This window comes from Pelophylax lessonae, assembly GCF_965119305.1.
Source record: "Pelophylax lessonae genome assembly, chromosome: 5".
NCBI lineage: Eukaryota > Metazoa > Chordata > Amphibia > Anura > Ranidae > Pelophylax > Pelophylax lessonae.
In genome coordinates, this window is record NC_138772.1 from 400,588,901 (window position 1) to 400,611,116 (window position 22,216).

The following is a 22,216-nucleotide window of genomic DNA, read 5'->3' on the forward strand; positions in this document are numbered from 1 at the left end:
GTAACCGCAGGTCATTTAAAATTGAATTTTTTAAATTAGAAATATAATTTCTGATTTAGCATGTTTTATGCATGGTACAGATGTTCCACTTTACAGGCATGTTAAGTGGACCCCCCTGGCACTACGTTTAGAGGAATTTTTCATTTTATATATTTTTTTGCAATTTAGGCATAATTAAAATCACTGCTCCTAAAAAAAAAAAAAAAAAGATTGATACATGTCCCGCAGAGCAGTACCCCTGACCCCATACCATTTTATGGCCAAATTACTTGCATACAAGCCTTCAATAGGAGAACTTTTGATTTTTCCTATTCCGCTCCCATAGACTTCAATGGGGTTTGCCGTTCAGGTTAGAACATTTCCCCTGTTCGGGAGTTCTGCTGCGAACCGAACGGAGGGGTGTTCGGCCCTTCTCTACATAAGAGACTCTGCATGCTTCTTCCACAATAAATACTTCCTACCTGCCTGCAATACATCTTTTGAATGTGCACTAAGCCATGCATTACCAGCTCAGTGTATGAATTAACCCCTCTGTGAATGTATGGGAGTTTTATCATCTCAGGCAAAAATGCCAACCCGAAGAAGACTGGATGAAGATGTCAGGGGCAGATGTAGCATTGCTGGGCAAGCGGCGAGTATAGCAGACTTTAGTTTGTCTAAAGGAACACCTAAAATTCCGGAGTGGTCAAAAAGCACAGAATTATGGAGGGAGATCTCCAGTATCTTATATAAGCAGCAAAAATTACAGAAGCCAATGACCCAGCACACCAGGCTCTACGGAGGACTAAAATATCAATTTTTTATTAGGCTGATTCTTAATCCAAAAGCTATATTACAATAAACAGTAGAAAAGGGAAGTGTCCCGTTTTATAACAGATTATTTCTTCTTCCTGTTTTGAAAGAACACCACTAAATCTGAAACGGCTAAAAAAAAAAAAATTAACCCATTATACTTTCAGATAATCCAGGATACCTGGTATAAAAATAATCCCTTTTTATAGGCTCCTGTAGTCCTCCCTGCTAAATACACAATAGGATTTTCTGTTTTTGAGCTTGTGTGGCTATGCCTTTGAGCAATGTTATATGTGAACACGTCTGAATCAATAAAAATAAAAAATTGATGTGAGCTTTGCTTGCCCTGTTTCAAGTTGTACTAAAAATACAGTGTAGCAGATATTTGGACACTTGAATGGTTTACTTTTTAGGTCTCTTCCAAGAAATGTTTTCTGTCTGCAAGCCAATTGTGGTGCTCTGTACCCACTGTAAATAATGCCCAGTACAGCCCTGGCATTTGAAGATGCGAGAATGGAGACAGGTGCCAAGTTAATGTAGCTCCAATGTGAATTTGCGATGGTTACATCATCGGTGCCCATCTAAAAGGGCTATCAAAGAAAAAACTGGACTTAGAAAAAGATGGCAGCAGTTGGCACGCAGCAAAAGACGAGAGCTTGCACCTTGCTTAGGTGGAGGAGAGCACTTCCAGAAGCAAGAGTGCCATAAAGTGCAAGCAAGTGGTCTTATCAATTCTTTCAACAAAATCAATTTTTAATTTTTCTTTTTGCAAACATATAAACAGGTCTTTGGCTTTTTTTTTATAAAAAAAACTTGCAGAATTGTCTAATTCTTTTAACTGATGCCATTTTCTAAACTGTACAGTAAATCTGTCAACAAGATCTTCCTTGTAAGGCCTCTTCAATACTTAATAGTTTTTATTGATCAGCCCCAAAGACACCTAAAAGTTATAGCTGCCAAGTTAAGGAGATTTTCAGAAGTTTCAACTATTGCCATTTTATTTATTTTTTTACCTTTGGATTTGGTTGAGGAGGGTTGGAACCTCTGCCATCTTTTTACTACTTTCCATGTCCTTGGAGATTTTCCATTATGTTCTTTCATTGCGACATCCTGTGTGACAGGGTGTCACTGGCATGGAAATCTAGGGCTATAGAGCTACTATATTCCCAACAGCCCCAATGCACCCAAGTTCAGAAAATAAGACCATCGGTTATGTCTGGTATGGTTTTGTTGGGGGAAAAAGGTCCCTAGAAATAGCGATGAGACTGTCCTAGGAAAGACAGATATAAAAACTTTGCCATTTCAGATGGCAAGTGATGGGGCATACAGCTTTATTAACAGATGAGTCTGTGCAATGTGTTTAGGGACAGACTGTCCTCTGTATTTGCCCAGCCAGAATGAAAGGCTATACCGCAATCTGAGCAAGTATAGAAATGTTCACCATTTCTGTGATGGCAAAAAGGTGAATGAGTTCCTTGACTCCAGGCAGTCTGGTTACCTTGGTGCTAAAACTGCCAAGCGACAGTCAACACCATAGTTGTTTGAATACAAAGAGATATACATGTGAATATTGCATTGGTAAAGATGAGTCAATAAACGTAGGGGTCTATGCACAGTGTATACAGGTGCATTTCATAAAATTAGAAGATCATCAGAAAGTGAACTTATATCAGTAATTCAAGTCAAAAAGTGAAAACACATATTTTATATAGATGCGTCACACACACAGTGATATTTCAAGCATTTCTTTCTTTTAAACTATGGCTTACATCTAATAAAAACCCAAAATTCATTACCTCAGAAAATTAGAATATTACATAAGACCAATTTAAAAAAAAAAAAAAAAAGGAAGGATTTTTAATACAGAAATGTTGGCTTACTGAAAATGCTATCCATGTACAGTATTAGTATGTACTCAATACTTGGTCAGGGCTCCTTTTGCATGAATTACTGCATCAATACGGCATGGCATGGAGGCGATCATCCTGTTGCACTGTTCCAAGTGTTATGGAAGCCCAAGTTCTTCGATAGTGGATTTCCGCTCATCTGCATTGTTGGGTCTCGTGTCTCATCTTCCTCTTGACAATACCCCACAGATTCTCTATGGGGTTTTGAGCAGATATGTTTGCTGGCCAATTAAGCACAGTGATACCATGATCATTAAACCAGATATTGGTACTTTTGGTAGTGTTGGCAGGTGCCAAGTCCTGATGGAAAATGAAATATGTATCTCCAAAAAGCTGGTCAGCAGAGCAAAGCATGAAGTGCTCTAGAATTTTCTGGTAGAGGGCTGCTCTGACTTTGGACATGATAAAACACAGTGGACCAACACCAGCAGATGACATGGTTCCCCAAACCATCACTGACTGTGGAAACTTCACACTGGACCTCATGCAACCTGGATTCTGTGGCTCTCCACTCTTCCTCCAGACTCTGGGACCTTGATTTCCAATTTAGGTTTTCCCCAGTCCGTGAGGATTGGAATTTCATGGTCATGTTCAAGAAACCAGTTTGAGAGGATTTAAGCTTTATGACATGGTGCATTATCCTGCTGGAAGTAGCAATAAGAAGATGGGTACACTGTAGTCATAAAGGGATGGACATGATCAGCAATATATGGGTAGGCTATGCCACTTAAATGATGCTCAGTTGATACTAAGGGGCCAAAAGTGTGCCAAGAAAATATCCCCCACACCATTACCAGCCTGAACCGATGATACAAGGAAGGATGGATTCATGCTTTCATGTTTGCGTCAAATTCTGACCCTACCATCTGAATGTCGCTGCTGAAATCAAGAACTAGACCAGACAAAGTTTTTCCAATCTTCTATTGTCCAATTTTGGTAAGCCTGTGTGAATCGTAGCCTCAGTTTCCGGTTCTTAGATGACAGAAGTGGCACCCGGAGTAATATTCTGCTGCTGTAGCTCATCTCAAGGTTCAATGTGTGGTGAAATCAGAGATGGTATTCTGCATACCTTGGTTGTAAAGAGTGGTTATTGGAGTTGTTGTTGCCTTTCATCTCGAACCAGTCTGCCCATTCATCTCTGACCTCTGATATCAGCAAGGTATTTTTGTCTACACAACTGCTGCTCACTGGATATTTTCTCTTTTTTGGGCCGTTCTCTGTAAACCAGAGAGATGGTTGTGCGTGAAAATCCCAGTAGATCAGCAGTTTTTTTTAAATATTGAGGCCAAATCATCTGGCACCAACAACCATGCCATGTTTAAAGTCACTTAAATCCTCTTTCTTCCCCATTCTGATGCTCAGTTTGAAGCAAGTCGCCTTCACCACCTCTAGATGCCTAAATGCACTGCGTTGCTGCCATGTTAGCAGCTAATTATTAATTTTTGTTATGAAGCAATTGAACAATTGTAACTATTTAAGGGGCTGGTGAGTGTATATATCTATAGATCTCTCTCATTGGACATCTGTCAAAGCATTCCCTTAGCCCTAATGAATTTTGGCCACATTCAAATGGTCATTCATTTTAAAAACATCAGCATTGTAACAATACAAACAACAGTTATTTTTGACAATCCAATGTAAGCTTACTTGAAAAATCTCCTTTCCTGCTGTGAGTTCTGCCTGTCTGTTGGCTGTTTTTTTCCACAACTTCCTGGATTCCCTGCATGTTTTGCAGCTTCTCCTCTGTGACCATCGTTTAATTTAAATTTCTAAGGACTACATGTCCCATGGTACCTTGCTGCCTGCAAGCAGTAAATTCTGTACTGACTCTGCCTCCTAATACTCCTCCTCTCAAAACCTCTGCAGTTCAGAAGACAGGCTCTGTTATGTGTGACACAGCAGTGCCTTCTCACAGAGCTTAGTGAAAATATGCCACAGAATTCCAGGACCTAAATGTGTTGGACCTTGACAAAGCAAGTTTAAAAACTCTGAAATTGATCAGAATATTAGCGTTGGTTAGAAATAAATCACAATATGGAAATTATATGGTTTTACATTTTAACTATAGATACGTTTTAATTTGTTGATTTCCTATGACTGTCAGCATCATCTAGTAGTCATAATATACATATTTTCCTGAAATACCTCAAATCAAGCAAATACTGCATTATGGCCACTAGTTGGCGCTGATGATCATAAGATACCCAAGTAATAAAGTATAACTAAAAGGCAAAACCTTAGTGGAGAGGGATTGGAACGCTTGCCAGTTTTTTATTGCTGTCTGTGACCCTATTAAGGAGATTCCTCCCCTTCATTTGAAAATCCCATATTTTGGGTTGTCCCCTGAAAAGTAATAGATGGGAAAGCTTCCAATGGAAGACACTAGTTCTGATGACCTGGGGGTCCCTAAGAAATTCCCCTAATTAGCAGAGATTTCCTCTCGCTTTCGGTTTGGCTATGGGACATGAAGTGAAAAGCAAAGAAAACCTTCTATTGTGAGCTTTGTAGCTACATTTGCCCATGATGATTACAGCCCGATCATTATATGACTAATAAAGTGACCTAATAAATGTCACCAATGTGGAAGAACCTACGGGACTGTTAACTGGATTCAATTCCCCCTCATTACACACAAATGTCACCAGGCCTCAAAAGTGCTGATTGTTATATGGCTTTGTGACCAGTAATAAAATTAGCCAGACATCACGGTTATAAACTGACGCATGAAAAGCCATTAAAGTGTTTCATATATGATTATGCAATAAATCATGCAAAATAAAGCAAATAGAAAGTACTTCTCCATTCATACAATGGGAAGCATCATTTTCCGTTTTTAGGCGTCTGCGACCAGGCTAGGTTCACACTATTGCGGTTTCCCTTTGGCCGTGTTTGCGCAGGCACAGCAGCCCATTCATTGGATTGGGCTGCTGTACCAAAAATCGCATAATGATATGCAGTTCCCAGTACAGGAAAACACGCTGTAGGTTTTCAAGCATGGGGGGGGGGGTCATTAAGAATTAATGGCATCCCTGCGCATCTGCTATTAAAAGCAGTGCGTTTTTACTGCGGGTTAGCGTTCAATTTACACACAGTCCTGCACCCGCATACATGTGATTGCTGCTTTACACAGAGAGGGACCACAAACATGTATATATATTGCAGAAAACATTGCCAGGTTGTATTGTCCTCATTGTCATATACACTGATCAGACAAAATTTTATGGTCATTCACCGAATATTCAGTAGGTTCCCCTTTTACCACCAAAATAGCGCTGACCCATTGAGGCATGGACTCCATCAGACTTCTGAAGGTATGTTGTGGTATCTGGCACCAAGCCATCAGTAGTAGATCCTTTAAGTTCAATAAGTTACAAGGTGGGGTCTCCATAGATTGGACTCGTTTTTCCAGCACATCCCCCATATGTTTGAATGGATTGAGATCTGGAGAATTTGGAGGTCAAGTCAATACCTGAAACTTGTGTTCCTCAAACCAAGTTTGAACCATTTTTATGCGGCAGGGCGCACTATCCCGCTGAAAGGGAATACAGCTTCCATGAAGGGGTATACTTGGTCAGCAACAATGTTTAGTTAGGCGGTACAGGTCCACATGAATAAAAGAGGACCCAAGGTTTCCAGATTGCCTTCATCCTGGTGACATCTCTTTCTCAGGTAAGCGATGCACATGCACCTGGCCATCCACATGATGTAAAAAAAAAAAAAAAAAAAAACACGATTCATTAGACCACACCACCTTGCCAGTGTAGGAGCCTTGGGCTGTGGACATGGGCACCTTGACTGGTCCGTGGCTACGCAGCCTCATGCACAATAAACGTATTCCCATTTTTTCTGCTTTCAACACATCAGCTTCAGGAACAACATGTTTTTTGCTGTCTAACATATCCCATCAACTTTCAGATGTCATTGTAATGAGATAATCCATGTTATTCATTTAACATGTCAATGGTCAAAGTCATGGCTGATTAGTGTGCTTATTTGTAAGCCAAATGGATCACTATTTTGGGGCTACATATGTTGTAACCCCCAGGTCAATATAGGGGTAAGATATATGATAGAAGCACCGGGATACAAATGAAGAGGGTTTACATTTCTCCCAGATCATGTTCATTTGTGTGCCAAAACTCTAGGGAAAGCCAGTTTTGTTGTAAAAGGGTGGTATTCGCACTACTGGGTTACCTGAAAAGTAGGCCCAATTGCATTATTAGCGTGATTATCCTTTACAGAGGAACATCTAGTCTTTTATATCTTGGGGTTAATTTATTAAAAGAGTAGAGCATTCTTGCGTAAAAAGTATATTTGCACTTAGGTTAGTAAATAAGACAAAGCCACGTTATCTTTGAATGCTTGATCATGTGGGAAGTAAAAAACAGAATTTGTTTGTGTTGGCAGCCGCTAGACAGACTATAGCTAAACAGTGGTGTACACCAGACTTACCTAGTGCAATGGCCTTTATGAAACTGGCACATTATCAGACACACTTGAGGTCTTTTAGGGGGCCTGACATACTTTGAAAACCTTTGTACAAGACTATCCGCAGGGTGCTTTTCCTCTCTATACCAGTTTTTCTCCTGGAGAAACCCCTGTAATCATTTTCAGGCCTTGGGGATCCCCTGCTTAAAACAAAACTTTTGCTATAAAAATCTGCAAATAGTGTTAAAGCGTTTAAGCAATACTGGGATCCTTGGATCACAAAATACAAATGGTCATAACTTTCTGGGGTCACAATTTATAATGTGGTATTATGCTGTCGCACAAACAGGCAAATGAGGCTTCTCTATTTCTCTCTGTTCTCCCCCCTCCTTCAATCCTTCCTCCCCTGCTCCCCTGTCTGGTGCTCTCGAGTACCAGGTTTTCCTCTTTCTTCGATTCCCTTGTTAAGGCTCAATGTCTTGAAGAAGGCAGTTTGCCAAGCCTTCTACTTTGATTCCATAAAGGTTACTGGAATTGTCTTATTGATGATCTTATACCCTAGGTACCTTATGGTATTTCCATGTTGATGTTTCTAATCTTTTTGGGCCTAGGTTTTTGCTTGCAAAGTGTTTTACACAATGTTGACAGATTGTTGTTAATTCCTGTTTATGGATAATGTTATGTCATTGCCTTTAAATTTTTCTTAATAAAACATTTTTAAAATGAAAAAAAAAAAAAAAATGTGCAAATAGGAAGAGGCATTTTAAATACAGAAGAGACATACTTTGGGGTCGATTTACAAAAACTGGAGAGTGCAAAATCTGGTGCAGCTGTGCATTGTAGTCAATCAGCTTTTAATTTCTGCTTGTTCAATTAAGCTTTGACAAAAAAAAGAAAAACCTGGAATTGGATTGCTTTCTATATGCGGATTTTGCACTCTCCAGGTTTTGTAAATCAACCCCCATGTCTCTTCTGTAAAACTTATCTTAGCTGCCTCTTTGCAATGTACAATTTTGGCATCTGCAGCAATGAATGAACACCTGTACTGGAGTGGCGTCACCTTGGCCTGACCAATCAAAATAGCTGAAGATCACACCCCACAGATGGTTCTTGAGAATTTGAAGGTCAAGGCAACACCTCAAACTTGTTCCTTAAACCTCAAAATAACTGAAGATCTCATCCCACAGATGCTTGAATAGACTCCTGTGAGAGAGCGACGTCATCTTGGCCTGGCTAATCAATACAGCTGAAGATGAAAACCTGGAAGGAGGCCAGTCAAACATTTTAAGGGTTGGCGAGAGAGCTCTGGGACACCACATTGCTGGACTGGAAGGGAGTATAGTTTTTCTTTAAGTTTAATCTATTCCCATTACATTAGTGTGATCAGGGTAACACGTACCCTCCTACATTGGTCAGTGTTATCAGTGTCGCCTCTGATGCAGCTGGTTGGAACCGGCCGCATTGGACCCCCATTTGACCACCATCATGGGAAATTGATAAGTATACATCAAGCATTTATGAACTATGTACTTACCTGGCTCTGGCTGCTTTGGGGCACTGTGCAAAAGGCCATTTGAGTGGAGGCTTTTTGCCTTGGATCACTGTATATATTTGAGGAACTGTTTGTTAATGGATGCCTCTTTTGGAACACCAATTACCTGTGCAAGGGAGGCCATTTGAGGTCTAAGGAAACTACTGGATGACTTTGTACTATTGATACACATAATGCTCTCCACCTGCTTTCACAGTGAGTCTACAAGTCAAATGTCATCATCTTGGTTATATCCTTTTCTTGAAGTTCCTTTATGTGGCTTTTTTTTTATGTTTTTTTTTTTTTTTTTTTTTGCATGAAGCGTGAGTGAGTTTGAGTGGGGTTATGCATTAATAATCACTTGTCTGTGATGGATTGCAAACACCTGCCAACCCATACTTCTCCTTTTGATCACATGCACACAGCTATGTTGGATTATTACTGCATATGTATTGACTTTTACCAATCTTCAATAACAGTAAAGCCACTTTTTACAACAAGGCATATTTAAAGAAATATATTTGCCTTTTAACAGCCAATCCATTCTTATATGATCTTTTTTTATATGGATATAGTCTATCGTGGAGTTTATCTCAGAGTATGATTAATAATTATATCATTGCGGGACATGATGGATGGAGTTTTCATAATTCACTTTTCATAAGTCATTGTTTGTCATATTTCTTCACCTTAATTTTTAGAGAGGTTTCAATAAAGGGTTTTGCAATGACATCTGTCAGGGATTATTTATTTTGTTCGCCTTTTTTGAAATTACCCTACATAATATTTTTAACAATTGATGTGGAATAGTTGGGGCTATAATCCAATTTTTATTGTATTTTTGGTTCTATAAGGTTTTTGTAGATGGCTCCATAATAATGTACAGTATTTCACCTTTTTCAATCGTTTTTTGACCTGGTAGAATAAGCTTTATGATATTTGACTAAACAGATGGATCCCCTTTTAGGGACAACCAGTGAGAGAATGGCCCCTTTCATTGGTGGTCAGATGGAGTGGTGCATCCCTTCAATGGGGTCAATGAGAAAAATGCCCCTTACAGACAGCTTAAAAGATATTGGTGTCAGTGGTAACATATTTTAGAGTGAAGAGCAGAGGCTCCACTGGTCTTACATTGCTAGATCTGCAGTGACATCAGTCCACCAACATTATGCAGGTTCCTTTTAGGTGGTAGATCGATCAGCCACAGCTCAATAAACCCCTAAAGGAACCCTGGTTGAGAAGATTTGCTCTATACCAAACCTTGGACCAGACCTGACGGCCAGCCCACCCGTACCATGGCAACTCCCACTGCTGATTCAGGGCAAACTGCACCCCGTGCTCACAGAACCCTGGAGGAACCCAGACAGCACCCTGGTTGAGAAACGCTTATATACCCCAAAAGAGTGAAACAAAGACTGCCATCCTTACACTCTAAGGCATTTTCTAACAATTTAATGTGCGATTCCTGGAAAAGTCTTAATATAGATAAATGCAAACACTGAACAAGTTGCCAAACTGACATGAAAAAGAGAACTCCTAGAAGGGGTTAGCCAAGTTTCTTGATTTCGAACAACTCTACAGACTACATCAGAGGGAAGAAAGTTAAATTTACCTGGATGAGCAGTTAATCTCCACCCAGCCTATTTTCCAACATATATGAAGAAAGACTCCACCCACTAATGTTTGCCACCTGCAAGAAACAAATGACAATCATCTTTAGCTTATATAGTGAGAAAGAAAAGAAACATATTATTGCAGTTAATGACACTTCAATCTATGAATATTGTTTTTTCACATTTAGAAGGAAAAATAAACACAACATTGTTCACAATACTGTTGCTAAAAATCATATGGCCCTCATGGGCACAAAACAATTAATATGGGTGCTAAGATTTTGGCACGAAACACTTCTGCTATAGTAAAACTATGCATTAAATGAAAACGTACCAGTGACAGAACTATAGAGGGCAGACAAATACTCACCTGTTTCCATGTATTGCTCCCTTGCTGGCCAGATGAGTGGGGAATTGCTCAATCAATGCGGAGCGAGATTCTGCTTAGTTTCTGTCAGCAAGGAAGCAACACCGTGCCCATCTGCCCAGTGAGGAAGGGGGACACGGAAACAGAAGAAGAAATTACGGCTTGTTTCACCAGACTGAATCTTAATGCGGGCTCTGGTTCATTAAAATCAACTGGTGCATAACCAGTGTTCTAATGAGAAAAGCCGCAGGGTCTGCATCCCTTTAAAGAATTTAACTCCTGCGGGGTATCTCACCAGAACGGAAATTTCTATTGCATGGGGTGCCCCAACTTTACTTGCATCTTAGTGCAGACTTCTGAAAAAAAAAAATCACTGAGCCAATCACACAAGTAGGGAATTACATTTCTGGTTGCCATATGACATTACATTTTGCAGAAACAACTGCATATTGAAGTGTAAAAGTAATTTTTAAAAACATCAAATAACATGGCTTGTGTATCAAACATACATGCTATTTTTTTTGTATGAAAATGAAGTTCGCCTTTAAGTAAAGTTCCCCACCCCCATCATTGAAACTTGCATAATTATATACTAAGGCCAGTCATACATGCATCAAATTCTCTCATTCAGCCCCCCAAGTTGATAGAATGCAGTCTGATGGCAATTTTCCGACAAAACCAAACGCAGCTCGAATTTTGGCAGATTTAGCAAGTTGTGTTTGTGTATGTCCAACTTTACTTTTTTCTTTTTGCCCCTTGAGTTTGCTGTATTGCCCTGAACTGCACAGCTTTGCAAACAAAATGCTCCAGCCGGGTCCTCTCCCTAGTGTTTCATGTGTGCTGTTCCATTAATTTCTGTGTGCATCGGCCCCATTCACTGGATGGCTAGGGGGCATTATGAGTTGGGTTTTGCCAGTTCGGTTCCAGGCTAGCATGACATAGACCTTTCAGCTGGGGTATTGTTAGAAAAATTGGATTTTTGACTTACCGTAAAATCCATTTCTCTAAGATTCATTAACAGACACAGCTCCTGATCTTCATAACCATTGGGTTATACTGCCCCCTACAGGAGTAGGACACTAGGCAGAAAAAGAATCCGGATATGGCTATGGACAGTCCCAGGCGGTATACTCCCTCTCTCTGCTATAGTCACTCAGTTACTCAGTTTTGTTACAAAGAGTGTCAGAAGAATTACAACTCCACAGAGGGGTGGATGCCATGTCTATCAATGAACATCAGAGAAATGGATTTTACGGTAAGTCAAAAATCCCATTTTCTCGTTCATTGATGGACACAGCTCCTGATCTTCATAACCATTGGGATGTGCCAAAGCAGTGTTAAACATGAAGGGGTGGGAACAGCAAAACTATCCCAAGGCTAAACAGTAGCCAACCAGGCAACAGGAGCTCACCCAAAACAACTGGAGTCCACCTGAAAAAAAAACAAAAAAACACTGCACCCTTGAATCCTCTCAACAGCAGCCTACAAAACCTTGCAGCCAAAAGCAGCATCAGCAGATGCCAACACATCCACGTTTTAGAACTTTGTGAAAATGTGCACCGACGACCAGTTGGCTGCCTTGCAAACCTGCGTCACTGACACCCGATGACGAAAGGCCCAGAAGGCACTAAGTGCCCGAGTAGAGTGCGCCTTGACAGAGAAACCTGACCTCTGGAGGAATAGGCCTGAACCACTGTCTGTCTGATCCATCTGTAAATGGTGGCAGAAGGGGACAACCCTTTCAGAGGCCCATCCGTGAGCACAAATAGTGAGTCTGACTTCCTAAAAAGACTCCGTAGCTGCCAGGTACACCCTAATTGCCCAGACCATATCAAAGGCATGCAAGGCAATTTCCTTTAGATGTTTTGGCCTGGGACACAGGGAAGGCAACACAATGTCTTCATTCAAATGAAAATCAGAGACAACTTTTGGAAGGAACAACGGACAGGGGTGAAGAACCACCTTATCCCTGTGAATCCCCAAGTAAGGTGAACGACAGGATTACGCTAACAGTTTTCCGATACCCAGTGCAGAGGTGATAGCCACCAAAAACGCAATCTTCTGAGGCAGTGCAAGAAAGGAAATCTCTGGAAGATTCTCAAAAGGAGGCTTCTGGAGGATCGAAAGCACCAAATTGAGGTCCCAAGGAGGCAACGGAGACCGCACTGGAGGAACCAAAATGACAGACACCCTGAAGAAAGGTACGCACCAGGGAGTGTGTGGCCAAAAGTCATCGGAAGAAGACCAATGGCCCTTGATGGTACGCAAGTCAATTTCTGTTCAACCCCCCCATTGAAGTAAGGTCAAGATCCGAGCCACCAGGAAGGAGCGAGGATGAACCTCAAGAAACTCACACCACACAATGTACGTCTTCCTCGTATGATGGTAGATCTTCCTAGAAGTAGGATTTTCTATCTTTTTAGTGTTGGAATCACCAACTCAGATAAACCTCTATCCATCAAAACCTGGCATTCAACAGCAAAGCCATGAAAGCAAGTGACTGTAAAGCAGGATGGAAGACTGGTTCTTGGGACAGCAGATCCTCCCTAAGAGAAAGCTTCCAAGGAACCTCGGCCGCCAGCCACACCAGATTGGCGTACCAAGCCCAGCGAGGCCAGTCCCGGGCCACTAAGATGACAGGAATCCATTCTGCCTCGATCCTGCGTAGAAGTCTTGGCAGATACTTGAGAGGAGGGAAGGTGTAAATCAAACGATACTGACCCCATGGGGCCACCAGCGTGCATCAGCCAAAGGATTCCGTAACCAAGCCACAAACATCCGCATCTTTCTGTTGAGCTGAGACTCCAACAGATCCACCTCTGGAATGCCCCACCGGAGACTCAACTGATGAAAGACCTCCCAATGAAGGGACCACTCCCCTTGGGCCAACGTCTGCCAGTTTTTTACCCCGTGAATGCGTACGGCGGAGAGGGCTGGAACAAACAGTTCTGCCCACCTCAGAAAGCTGGCTACCTCCAAAGCCGCCAGGACACTTTTTGTGCCCCCTTAGTGATTTACATAAGCCACGGCCGTAGCATTGTCCGATTAAATGCGCACTGGACATCCCTGAAGACGATTTGTCCAATGGTCCAGGCACAGTCTGATCGCTTGAAGTTTCAAGACATTGATTTGTAGTCTGGAATCTTCTAGTATCCAGATCCCCTGAGCAGAATTTTTGCTGAGGTCTTCTCATCAGCCGAACAGGCTGGCATCCGTGGTGCCAACTGTCCAATACAAGGGGAGGAAGGATTTGCCCAGCCGAAACGTCGGAGAACAAAGCCACCATATCAGGGACTTCTTCGTTTCCCGGCTCACCTGGATCTGATAGTCCAGAAACTGCGGAGTCTTGTCCCATTCAGCCATAATCTTCCTTTGCAGGGACCTCATATGGAACTGTGCAAATGAAACCGCCTCGAAGGTAGACACCATCAGGCCCAGCACTTGCATGCAAGACTGGAGGGATGACTATCTGCTGGACAGCAGGAGATGAATTGCAATCTGCAGTTTCTGAAGTTTGTCCAGAAGGAGCACTCTGGCTAAGGCCGAGTAAAAAGTCAGACCCAGATAGTCCAGCTTTATGGACAGAACCAGAGCAGACTTCTGAAAATTCCAAATCCAACCAAACTTCCTCAGAGTTTGTATGGTGATTTCCAGGTTTTCCACCAGAGCAGTAGGAGGCTCCAATCACAGAAGGAGGTCGTCCAAGGAGCCCAGTACCACGATCCCCCCGTTGGCGTAACAATGCAAGCACTGGGACTAACCCTTTAGTGAAGACCCAAGAAGCAGAGACGAGACCAAAAAGGTTAATGCCATAAACTGATAATGCTCCTCTCCCATGGCAAAGCGCCAGAAGCACTGGTGACCGACACATATTGGAATGTGAAGGTAAGCATCCCTGATGTTGATAAAGGCAAGAAAATCCCCCTGATGCAAGGATGCCACCACCGTGCAAATGGATTTCATCCTGAACTTCTGCACCCACACAAAGCAGTTCAGCGCCTTGAGGTCCAGGATTGGACGCACCTTGCCTTCCTTCCTGTGAACTGTTAATGGGTTTGAGTAAAAACCCTGAAAACGTTCCGAAGTTGGAACCGGGACAATCACCCCTTGAAGCAAAAGGTCTTGGACTGCCACAAACAGACCTTGTAAATGGTCCGGGAACAGGCGCAAGTTGTAAGGAAAGAACTTTGCTGGGGGACAGAGTGACATTCGATCTTGGAGCTGGACCGAATGACATAATGATCTTTTAGTTGATTTCTGGACCCACTTGTCTTGCATCAGGGAAGTCCATGGGTCCAGAAATCAACTAAAAGATCCCCCCACCCCTGATAAAAGTGAGAGCGCACCTTCATGCTGAAGGAGCCTTGTCCGCGGGTCTGGAGAAGCCCGTTCTTGGCTTGCCAGACCAGGTTTGTTTGGATTCTCCAGAGGAGGCCCTGAAAGGCTTTGAGCCCTTGTCCGTCGACCCTGAGGGACGAAAAAACTTCTTATGAACCGAGAAGGAGGGCCCACATCTACAGCAAGGTTCCTTGCCCTTAGTAGCCTGCGGAAGAAAAGTACTCTTTCCCCCCCGTAAGACCTTTAATGAGGTCATCCAGGGTAGTCCCAAACAGGCGATCCCCTTGAAAGGGGTGATCAGTCAAGACCATTTTAGAAGTCTGGTCCGCAGATCAGCATTTGAGCCAAAAGACACGCCAAAGGACCACTGACGAAAGAGAGCTGAGCCACTAGGGGAGCCGCTTTCAAATAGGCGTCACAGAAAAACTGCAGCCCCTGGACCAGCTGGTCCGCCAGCTCAGCAAGAGGCAGAGGGGAGCTGTTCTCCCTCCAGGTCACGGCGTAAAAGCTTAGCCCACTCGGTCAGAGTTTGCCACACCAGGGTAATGGTGGATACCAGCCCCAGTGCCGAACTAGCCAGAGTGTACAGAGTGTACATATTGTGGGCCAAAGCCTCTGCCTTCCTGTCAGCTGGATCCTTAAAGGCCGGGGACTCTTCAACAAGATACATGGTTGCCTTTATCAATCAAGAAACCGGAGTGTCCACTACCGGTGGAAGAGTCCACTTCTTAAGTAAGGACTCCTCATAGGGGCTAACACCTAGAAAATCAATTCTGTCAAAATAGGCAGGGAAAGGAAACACCTTGCTGCTCTGGATGCTTTGCGAGTGCCAAAGGGAACCTGAGCCTCCGTCGCAGCTGCGTCCATCTTCAAGGTCTCACGCACAGATACAATCAGTGCTTCCACCAGCGTCGTTTCATGCGCAGTTGGAGATGTGGAGGTATTATACTGTCTGAGGATTCCGGGCGCGTGGTCACAGACCCAGCAGGGTGACCCACGTCCGCTGCAGCTGAATCAGATTCAGGATCTGATGAGACAGATGAGGCAGTGGAAGGGGGGGTGCTTTTGCTAGCCCATCGCCTGAAAGCCCCCTCCACCCAGGACACAAAGGACTCCAGGACCGCCGTCAGTGCATGGATGGATGGTTGGGACCCGGAGGGACCCTCAGAGAGAAGATCAGGTGGGGAGATGTGCTCCAAAGACTCCATGAGTCACCAGGGGGACCCCACAAAGTGTAAAACACTGCAAAGGGACAACCCCCACCGCACTGGCAGCATCACCCAGTCGCCCGGCACAAAGCACCCAGTGATCCTAAGCAGAGAGGGAGAGAACCCCACCAAACTCACTACCCAGCAGAAACAAGCACCTGCAGCCACCAGGATAATCTGAACTCCATGTGCGATGATCAGGAAGTGAAAAGATCCTGGAGTCAGCACCAGGGGATGAGGAGGGGCTCCAACAGCCAAAATCACTGCCAACAGGGCTCCACTTTTATGGCTGCCACCATTTTCAATGGCAACCCACCGCAAAATGGCCACCGGACTACACAAACATGACCGCCATGCATAGAAACACACAGGCTACAGCAAAATGGCAGCACCACGAGGCTCCCAGGAGGGATCTCCACGCCTCAAGCACAGGCCCTGGAAGGAGCCCCCAACAGGTACAACCCCCCTGCACAGCTGATCGTCTGGTCGCCGGCGGCGCACCCCCCGGCCCCCATCGCAAGCATAGTGCCCTGCCCCCACCCCAGGAGGTGGACCAGACCACCCACACAGCCCCAGCTGTGGAGGGGGTAGGGTGGGGGACAGATGAAAGGAGGGTGCCTGACAGAAAGGAGGGGAACCCGGGGGTCTGACCATCCCAAGGAGGGACCCACGTCCACCCCAAAACCCTCCAAGGGGAGAAGGGGGACATCTACTCACCATACCAGGAACCAGGTGGGAAATGCTCCAGACGGAACCCCTCGCTATCGATATGGGGGGCTGTCAGCCAGGAGGAACACTCCGACTCAGGCCGTACTCAACCTCACGAAGCGTTTAACTCCCAGGCCAGCCCCTGTCCAGTGGGGCTATGTCGCGGCCGACCTAGCGCGGACCCGAGGTCTGCGCACGCTCGTTGGCCAGACTGGGGTGACCACTGGATCTAGATTATCCAGCCTAGTGTCTACTCCTAGAGGGCAGTAGAACCCAATGGTTATGAATATCAGGAGCTGTGTCCGTCAATGAATGAAAGAGAATAGCCTCTAAAAACCGTTTGTCTATGGGGGGCTGTACACTGCACCTGGGCTTCCCAGGTGAGGGAAAGATGCAAGGAATTATGATGAACAGGCGTAGACACCCATGTGCAAGGTACACATCAAACACCTTTTAAACATGAAGCCATTTAATGCTGAACTTCAGTCATAACATTTTAGTGCTTCTTCTGTATGGTAAGGGTATAACGATACCCTGTATGGCAAGGGTGGAATGATTAGTAGACCCTTACTATAGATGTGGGTGGGGGAGGCTTAAACATTATTGGATTTGGTGCAACCAGAAGATCTAGGAGAAGAAAGCTGTGAAAATAAGAAAATCAGATCTTCTCACTTTGCTGCTTAAAGCAGAAACCCAGCAAAGCCGCTTAAGATACAGTTGTAATAAAAATTTCTGCCCGCACATTTGTAGTTCTGTTCAGAGATTTGCACACCACAGTCACAAACCATAGTAACAGGTGTCAGCGAAACCATAAATAAGAGGAAGTCTTTGTACCTGGGACTGATATCACTAATCCCCTGACAGAGGTTCTCTCCCACACTATCCAAGACTGGAAATGAGTATGAATTACATGCAAAGCAGCACAATGGTGGTTAGCATGTCTGCCTTGTAGCTTTAGGGTCCACAGTTAAAAATCTGGCCAGGATGTTATCTGCATGGAGTGTGTATGATTTCCCTATACTTTTGTGGTTTTCCTCCCATACTCCAAAACACGCAAGACGTTTTATTGGCTTTTGTCCAAATTGGCCCTAGTATACGTAGGAATGGGGGGTAGGGACTGGGGATTATAGGCTCCAATGAGGAAAGGAACAGATGTGAATTTTGCAAAAGCATTGCTTAAATTGTCGGCACTATATAAAAGAAATATAATAAATATACAAGACAGCCCTGCTAAAACTTATCTATGTAATTCAGATATTATAGGGTATTTGGGAAACAATTGTTATCTTATTCATTCTTCCAGCTGGTAAAGCCAAGTTAATTAAAAATGGACATGGTATGCAAACTACATTTTTGTTTTAATTTACTTCTGCTTATGTGACACCAAATAAGGATCTGACAAAAGAATTACAGAATGATATCCTATTACCATCATTAAATATACCCACATGTATAAATAATACTTACCCTTGAAAAAGGGTAGGATAGGTGAATTTCAGAATAGACAGAACATACTGGAAAACAAAGACCACGTTAATTAGACAGACATCAATTAAGTTAAAACATAAAAATGCTAGGACTTGCTCACAACAATACATGAGTAAAGTGGGTTACATAGAGCTACTATCTACAGTTAGGGATATAAAAGCATGCCAAAGCTATTACAAGGTAATGGTGGTCATACATGCTTTGATATCTTTTCTGATCGATCTCTTTTAAAAGGAAAACAATAGATCTCTAGTCAATAACCCAGTTGATCCATATGCCACAAACTGGGAAAGTAGATTTCAATGTATAGTTAAGATACAAAATGAAAAGTTATTGATTATATCTCCGTTTCCACCATGTAATCTTATAATCTGATCGATGGGAACACAATCGTATTTACACACAAATTATCTTGGTGCTGCTAATGGTTGAGAATATTCTGCCCTGGCCAATAAACTTGTATTAGATTAATATGATCTACACAGAAAGTCTACAGCGATTGGAAGGGCAGTTATGGCTATTGTAGTTGGTTTTTGGTTCAATTGTTTTAATAAAAAATCAATGTTCAATTTTATCAAAGTGTGTTTGACCACCCTAAGATTTGCAAAGCTGTGCTTAAGCTGCTCAATTTAATCAAGGCTGCGTAATTCAGATGAGTTTGAAGAAAACACATTTTAAAAGACAATAAAGACCACTAAAACATTGATATTAACACGTATTCAAGCCTGATCCTGGTGTGAACCAGCCCTAAGGCAAGTTTAGTAATAAGAGGGTCCAGGTTATTTTTAATCTACAGTATCTCACAAAAGTGAGTACACCCCTCATATTTTTGTAAATTTTTTATTATAACTTTTCATGCTACAAAATTGAAGAAATGACACTTTGCTACAATGAAAAGTAGTGAGTGTACAGCTTGTATAACAGTGAAAATTTGCTGTCCCCTCAAAATAACTCAACACACAGCCATTAATGTCTAAACCGCTGGCAACAAAAGGGAGTACACCCCTAAGCGAAAATGTCCAAATTTGGCCCAATTAGCCACTTCCCTCCCTGGTTTCATGTGACTTATTAGTATTACAAGGTCTCAGGTGTGAATGGGGAGAAGGGGTGTTAAATTTAGTGTTATCGCTCTCCATCTCTCATACTGGTCACTGGAAGTTCAACATGGCACCTCATGGCAAAGAACTCTCTGAGGATCTGAAAAAAAAAAAGAATTGTTGCTCTACATAAATATGGCCTAGGCCAGTGATGGCGAACCTTGGCACCCCAGATGTTTTGGAACTATATTTCTCATGATGCTCAACTACACTGGATAGTGCATGAACATAACGGGAAATGTAGTTCCAAAACATCTGGAGTGCCAAAGTTCGCCATCACTGGCCTAGGCTATAAGAAGATTGCCAAGACCTTGAAACAGAGCTGCAGCACGGTAGCCAAGACCATACAGTGGTTTAACAGGACAGGTTCCACTCAGAACAGGCCTCGCAATGGTCAACCAAAGGAGTTGAGTGCACATGCTCAACCTCATCTAGAGGTTGTCTTTGGGAAATAGATGTATGAGTGCTGCCAGCATCGCTGCAGAGGTTGAAGGGGTGGAAGGTCAGCCTGTCCGTTCTCAGGCCATAAGCCACACACTGCATCAAATTGGTCTGCATGGCTGTCGTCCCAGAAGGAAGCCTCTTCTAAAGACGATGCACAAGAAAGCCTGCAAGTGCAAACAGTTTGATGAAGACAAGCAGACTAAGGACATGGATTACTTGAACCATGTCCTGTGGTCTGATGAGACCAAGATAAACTTTTTGGTTCAGATGGTGTCAAGTGTGTGGCTGTAACCAGGTGAGGAGTACAAAGACAAGTGTGTCTCGTCTACAGTCAAGCATGGTGGTGCAAGTGTCATGGTCTGGCGCTGCATGAGTGCTGCCACCACTGGGGAGCTACAGTTTATTGAGGGAGCCATGAATGCCAACATGTACTTTGACATACTGAAGCAGAGCCTGGTTCCCCTCCCTTCGGAGACTGGGCCGCAGGGCAGTAGTCCAACATAACGACCCCAAACACACCTCCAAGACCACCACTGCCTTGCTAAAGAAGCTCAGGGTAAAGGTGATAGACTGGCCAAGCATGTTTCCAGAGCTAAGCTCTATTGAGCATCTGTGGGGCATCCTCAAAACGGAAGGTGGAGGAGCGCAAGGTCTCTAACATCCACCAGCTCTGTGTTGTCATCATGGAGGAGTGGAAGAGGACTCCAGTGGCAACCTTTGAAGCTCTGGTTAACTCAATGCCCAAGAAGGTTAAGGCAGTGCTGGAAAATAAAAGTGGCCACAGCAAATATTGACACTTTGGGCCCAATTTGGACATTTTAAATTAGGGGTGTACTCATTTTTGTTGCCAGAGATTAAGACATAATTGGCTGTGTGTTGAGTTATTTTGAGGGGACAGCAATTTTACACTGTTATGCAAGCTGTACACTAACTACTTTACATTGTAGAAAATTAGAAAATTTTAATTTCTTCAGTGTTGTCACATGAAAAGATATAATAAAATATTTACAAAAATGTGAGGGGTGTACATGTATGTATGTATGTATGTATGTATGTATGACGGGAGTCACTTTGGGCGCGGGGTGACCAGGAAACTGGGGGGCACTGGGGATATGGTTTGGATGGCTCCAAATGGGACAGTGATATTCAGGAATGATGTCTCTTGAAAAATGAAGATTTTATTTCCTGTACATTGTGAGGTCTCTGACCAGGAAGTACAAATCCCAATATGGGCATTCTGGGAAGTTTAATGTGGAAACCGACTGTCTAACGATGTTGCTTTTGTCTGAATAAGTAAATTGTGATTTTCTTGTCTGAGGTGGCTTTCCATTCATGTATTGTTAAGTGTGCTAATGAACTCACCTGTTGTCTGCTAGGGGATGTATTGACACTCAGAGTAATGTGTATGGGGGGCTCGTTATGTAACCATTGTGTGATGTTGGGGGCTGGATTTGGGTCATTGTTCATGTAGTGACAGCATTACATCTAACGTGTATCTAAAGCGTGTATTCCTTTTCAATACACAGTCTGATTCCTGCTTGACCCTCAGATACAGAACCTCGTCTGGGTTTCTGGTTCGGCTGAGTGGAGTGTCCGGTAGCTGCCTTTGTGTTGAAATGAAATGTCCTAAACGACTGTAACCCCTTTCATACCCGGGGTGTCATTACAGTATGTTATTTATATATATATATATATATATATATATATATATATATATATATATATATATATACACACACACACACACTGTAATTTTATGGTCCAAACAGTTTAATCTATTTTTAGATCCTCGGTCTAAAACAGTTCAATCTATATTTTAGATCCAGTGGGGTGGGAGAAAAAAGCAGCGCCACCTCGTAGATTTAAAAGTAATTTATTACATAAAAGCAATATAGTAACTCACACAGAGGAGATTGTGGGTCAGCATAGTGGATGGTTAATCTGCAACACTATGGGGATGTTTGGGTAAGTAGTAGGGATCGATCGATTATCGGCAACACCAAAATATCGGGGGCCGATATGCACTTTCCCTGATATATCGGAATCGGCCCCGGCGGTTACCGATATTGCCGTGACGTCATCATGTATGTTGCACCACGCGCCTCCGCGCATTAAGAGTCTGGGACAGCTTCTGCGGCCTTCTTAGGCCGCCTCCCTCAGCCTCGTTTTGGAGTCTCACATGTGCGCACAGTGTGTTTTACACCAGCCGCGGCCACACTGGAGTTTCTCCATACAGTGCACAGTCGGGACAGTGAGTGATTTCTTCTCAAATCAAACATACAGTACAGTGACCAG

General features: G+C 43.2%; 1 protein-coding gene across 1 annotated transcript in view; it reads right to left on the reverse strand.

Annotated features, from left to right (window-relative positions):
- TMEM241 (transmembrane protein 241) overlaps nt 1-22,216 on the reverse strand; it is a 255,723-nt gene that overhangs the window by 203,746 nt on the left and 29,761 nt on the right. The window contains exons 2-3 of the mRNA XM_082258680.1: nt 18,360-18,406; nt 10,271-10,348 (exon numbers count right to left, since the gene is read on the reverse strand). Of these exons, the coding sequence (XP_082114806.1) occupies nt 10,271-10,348; nt 18,360-18,406 (125 nt within the window). The remainder of the gene's footprint in view (nt 1-10,270; nt 10,349-18,359; nt 18,407-22,216) is intronic.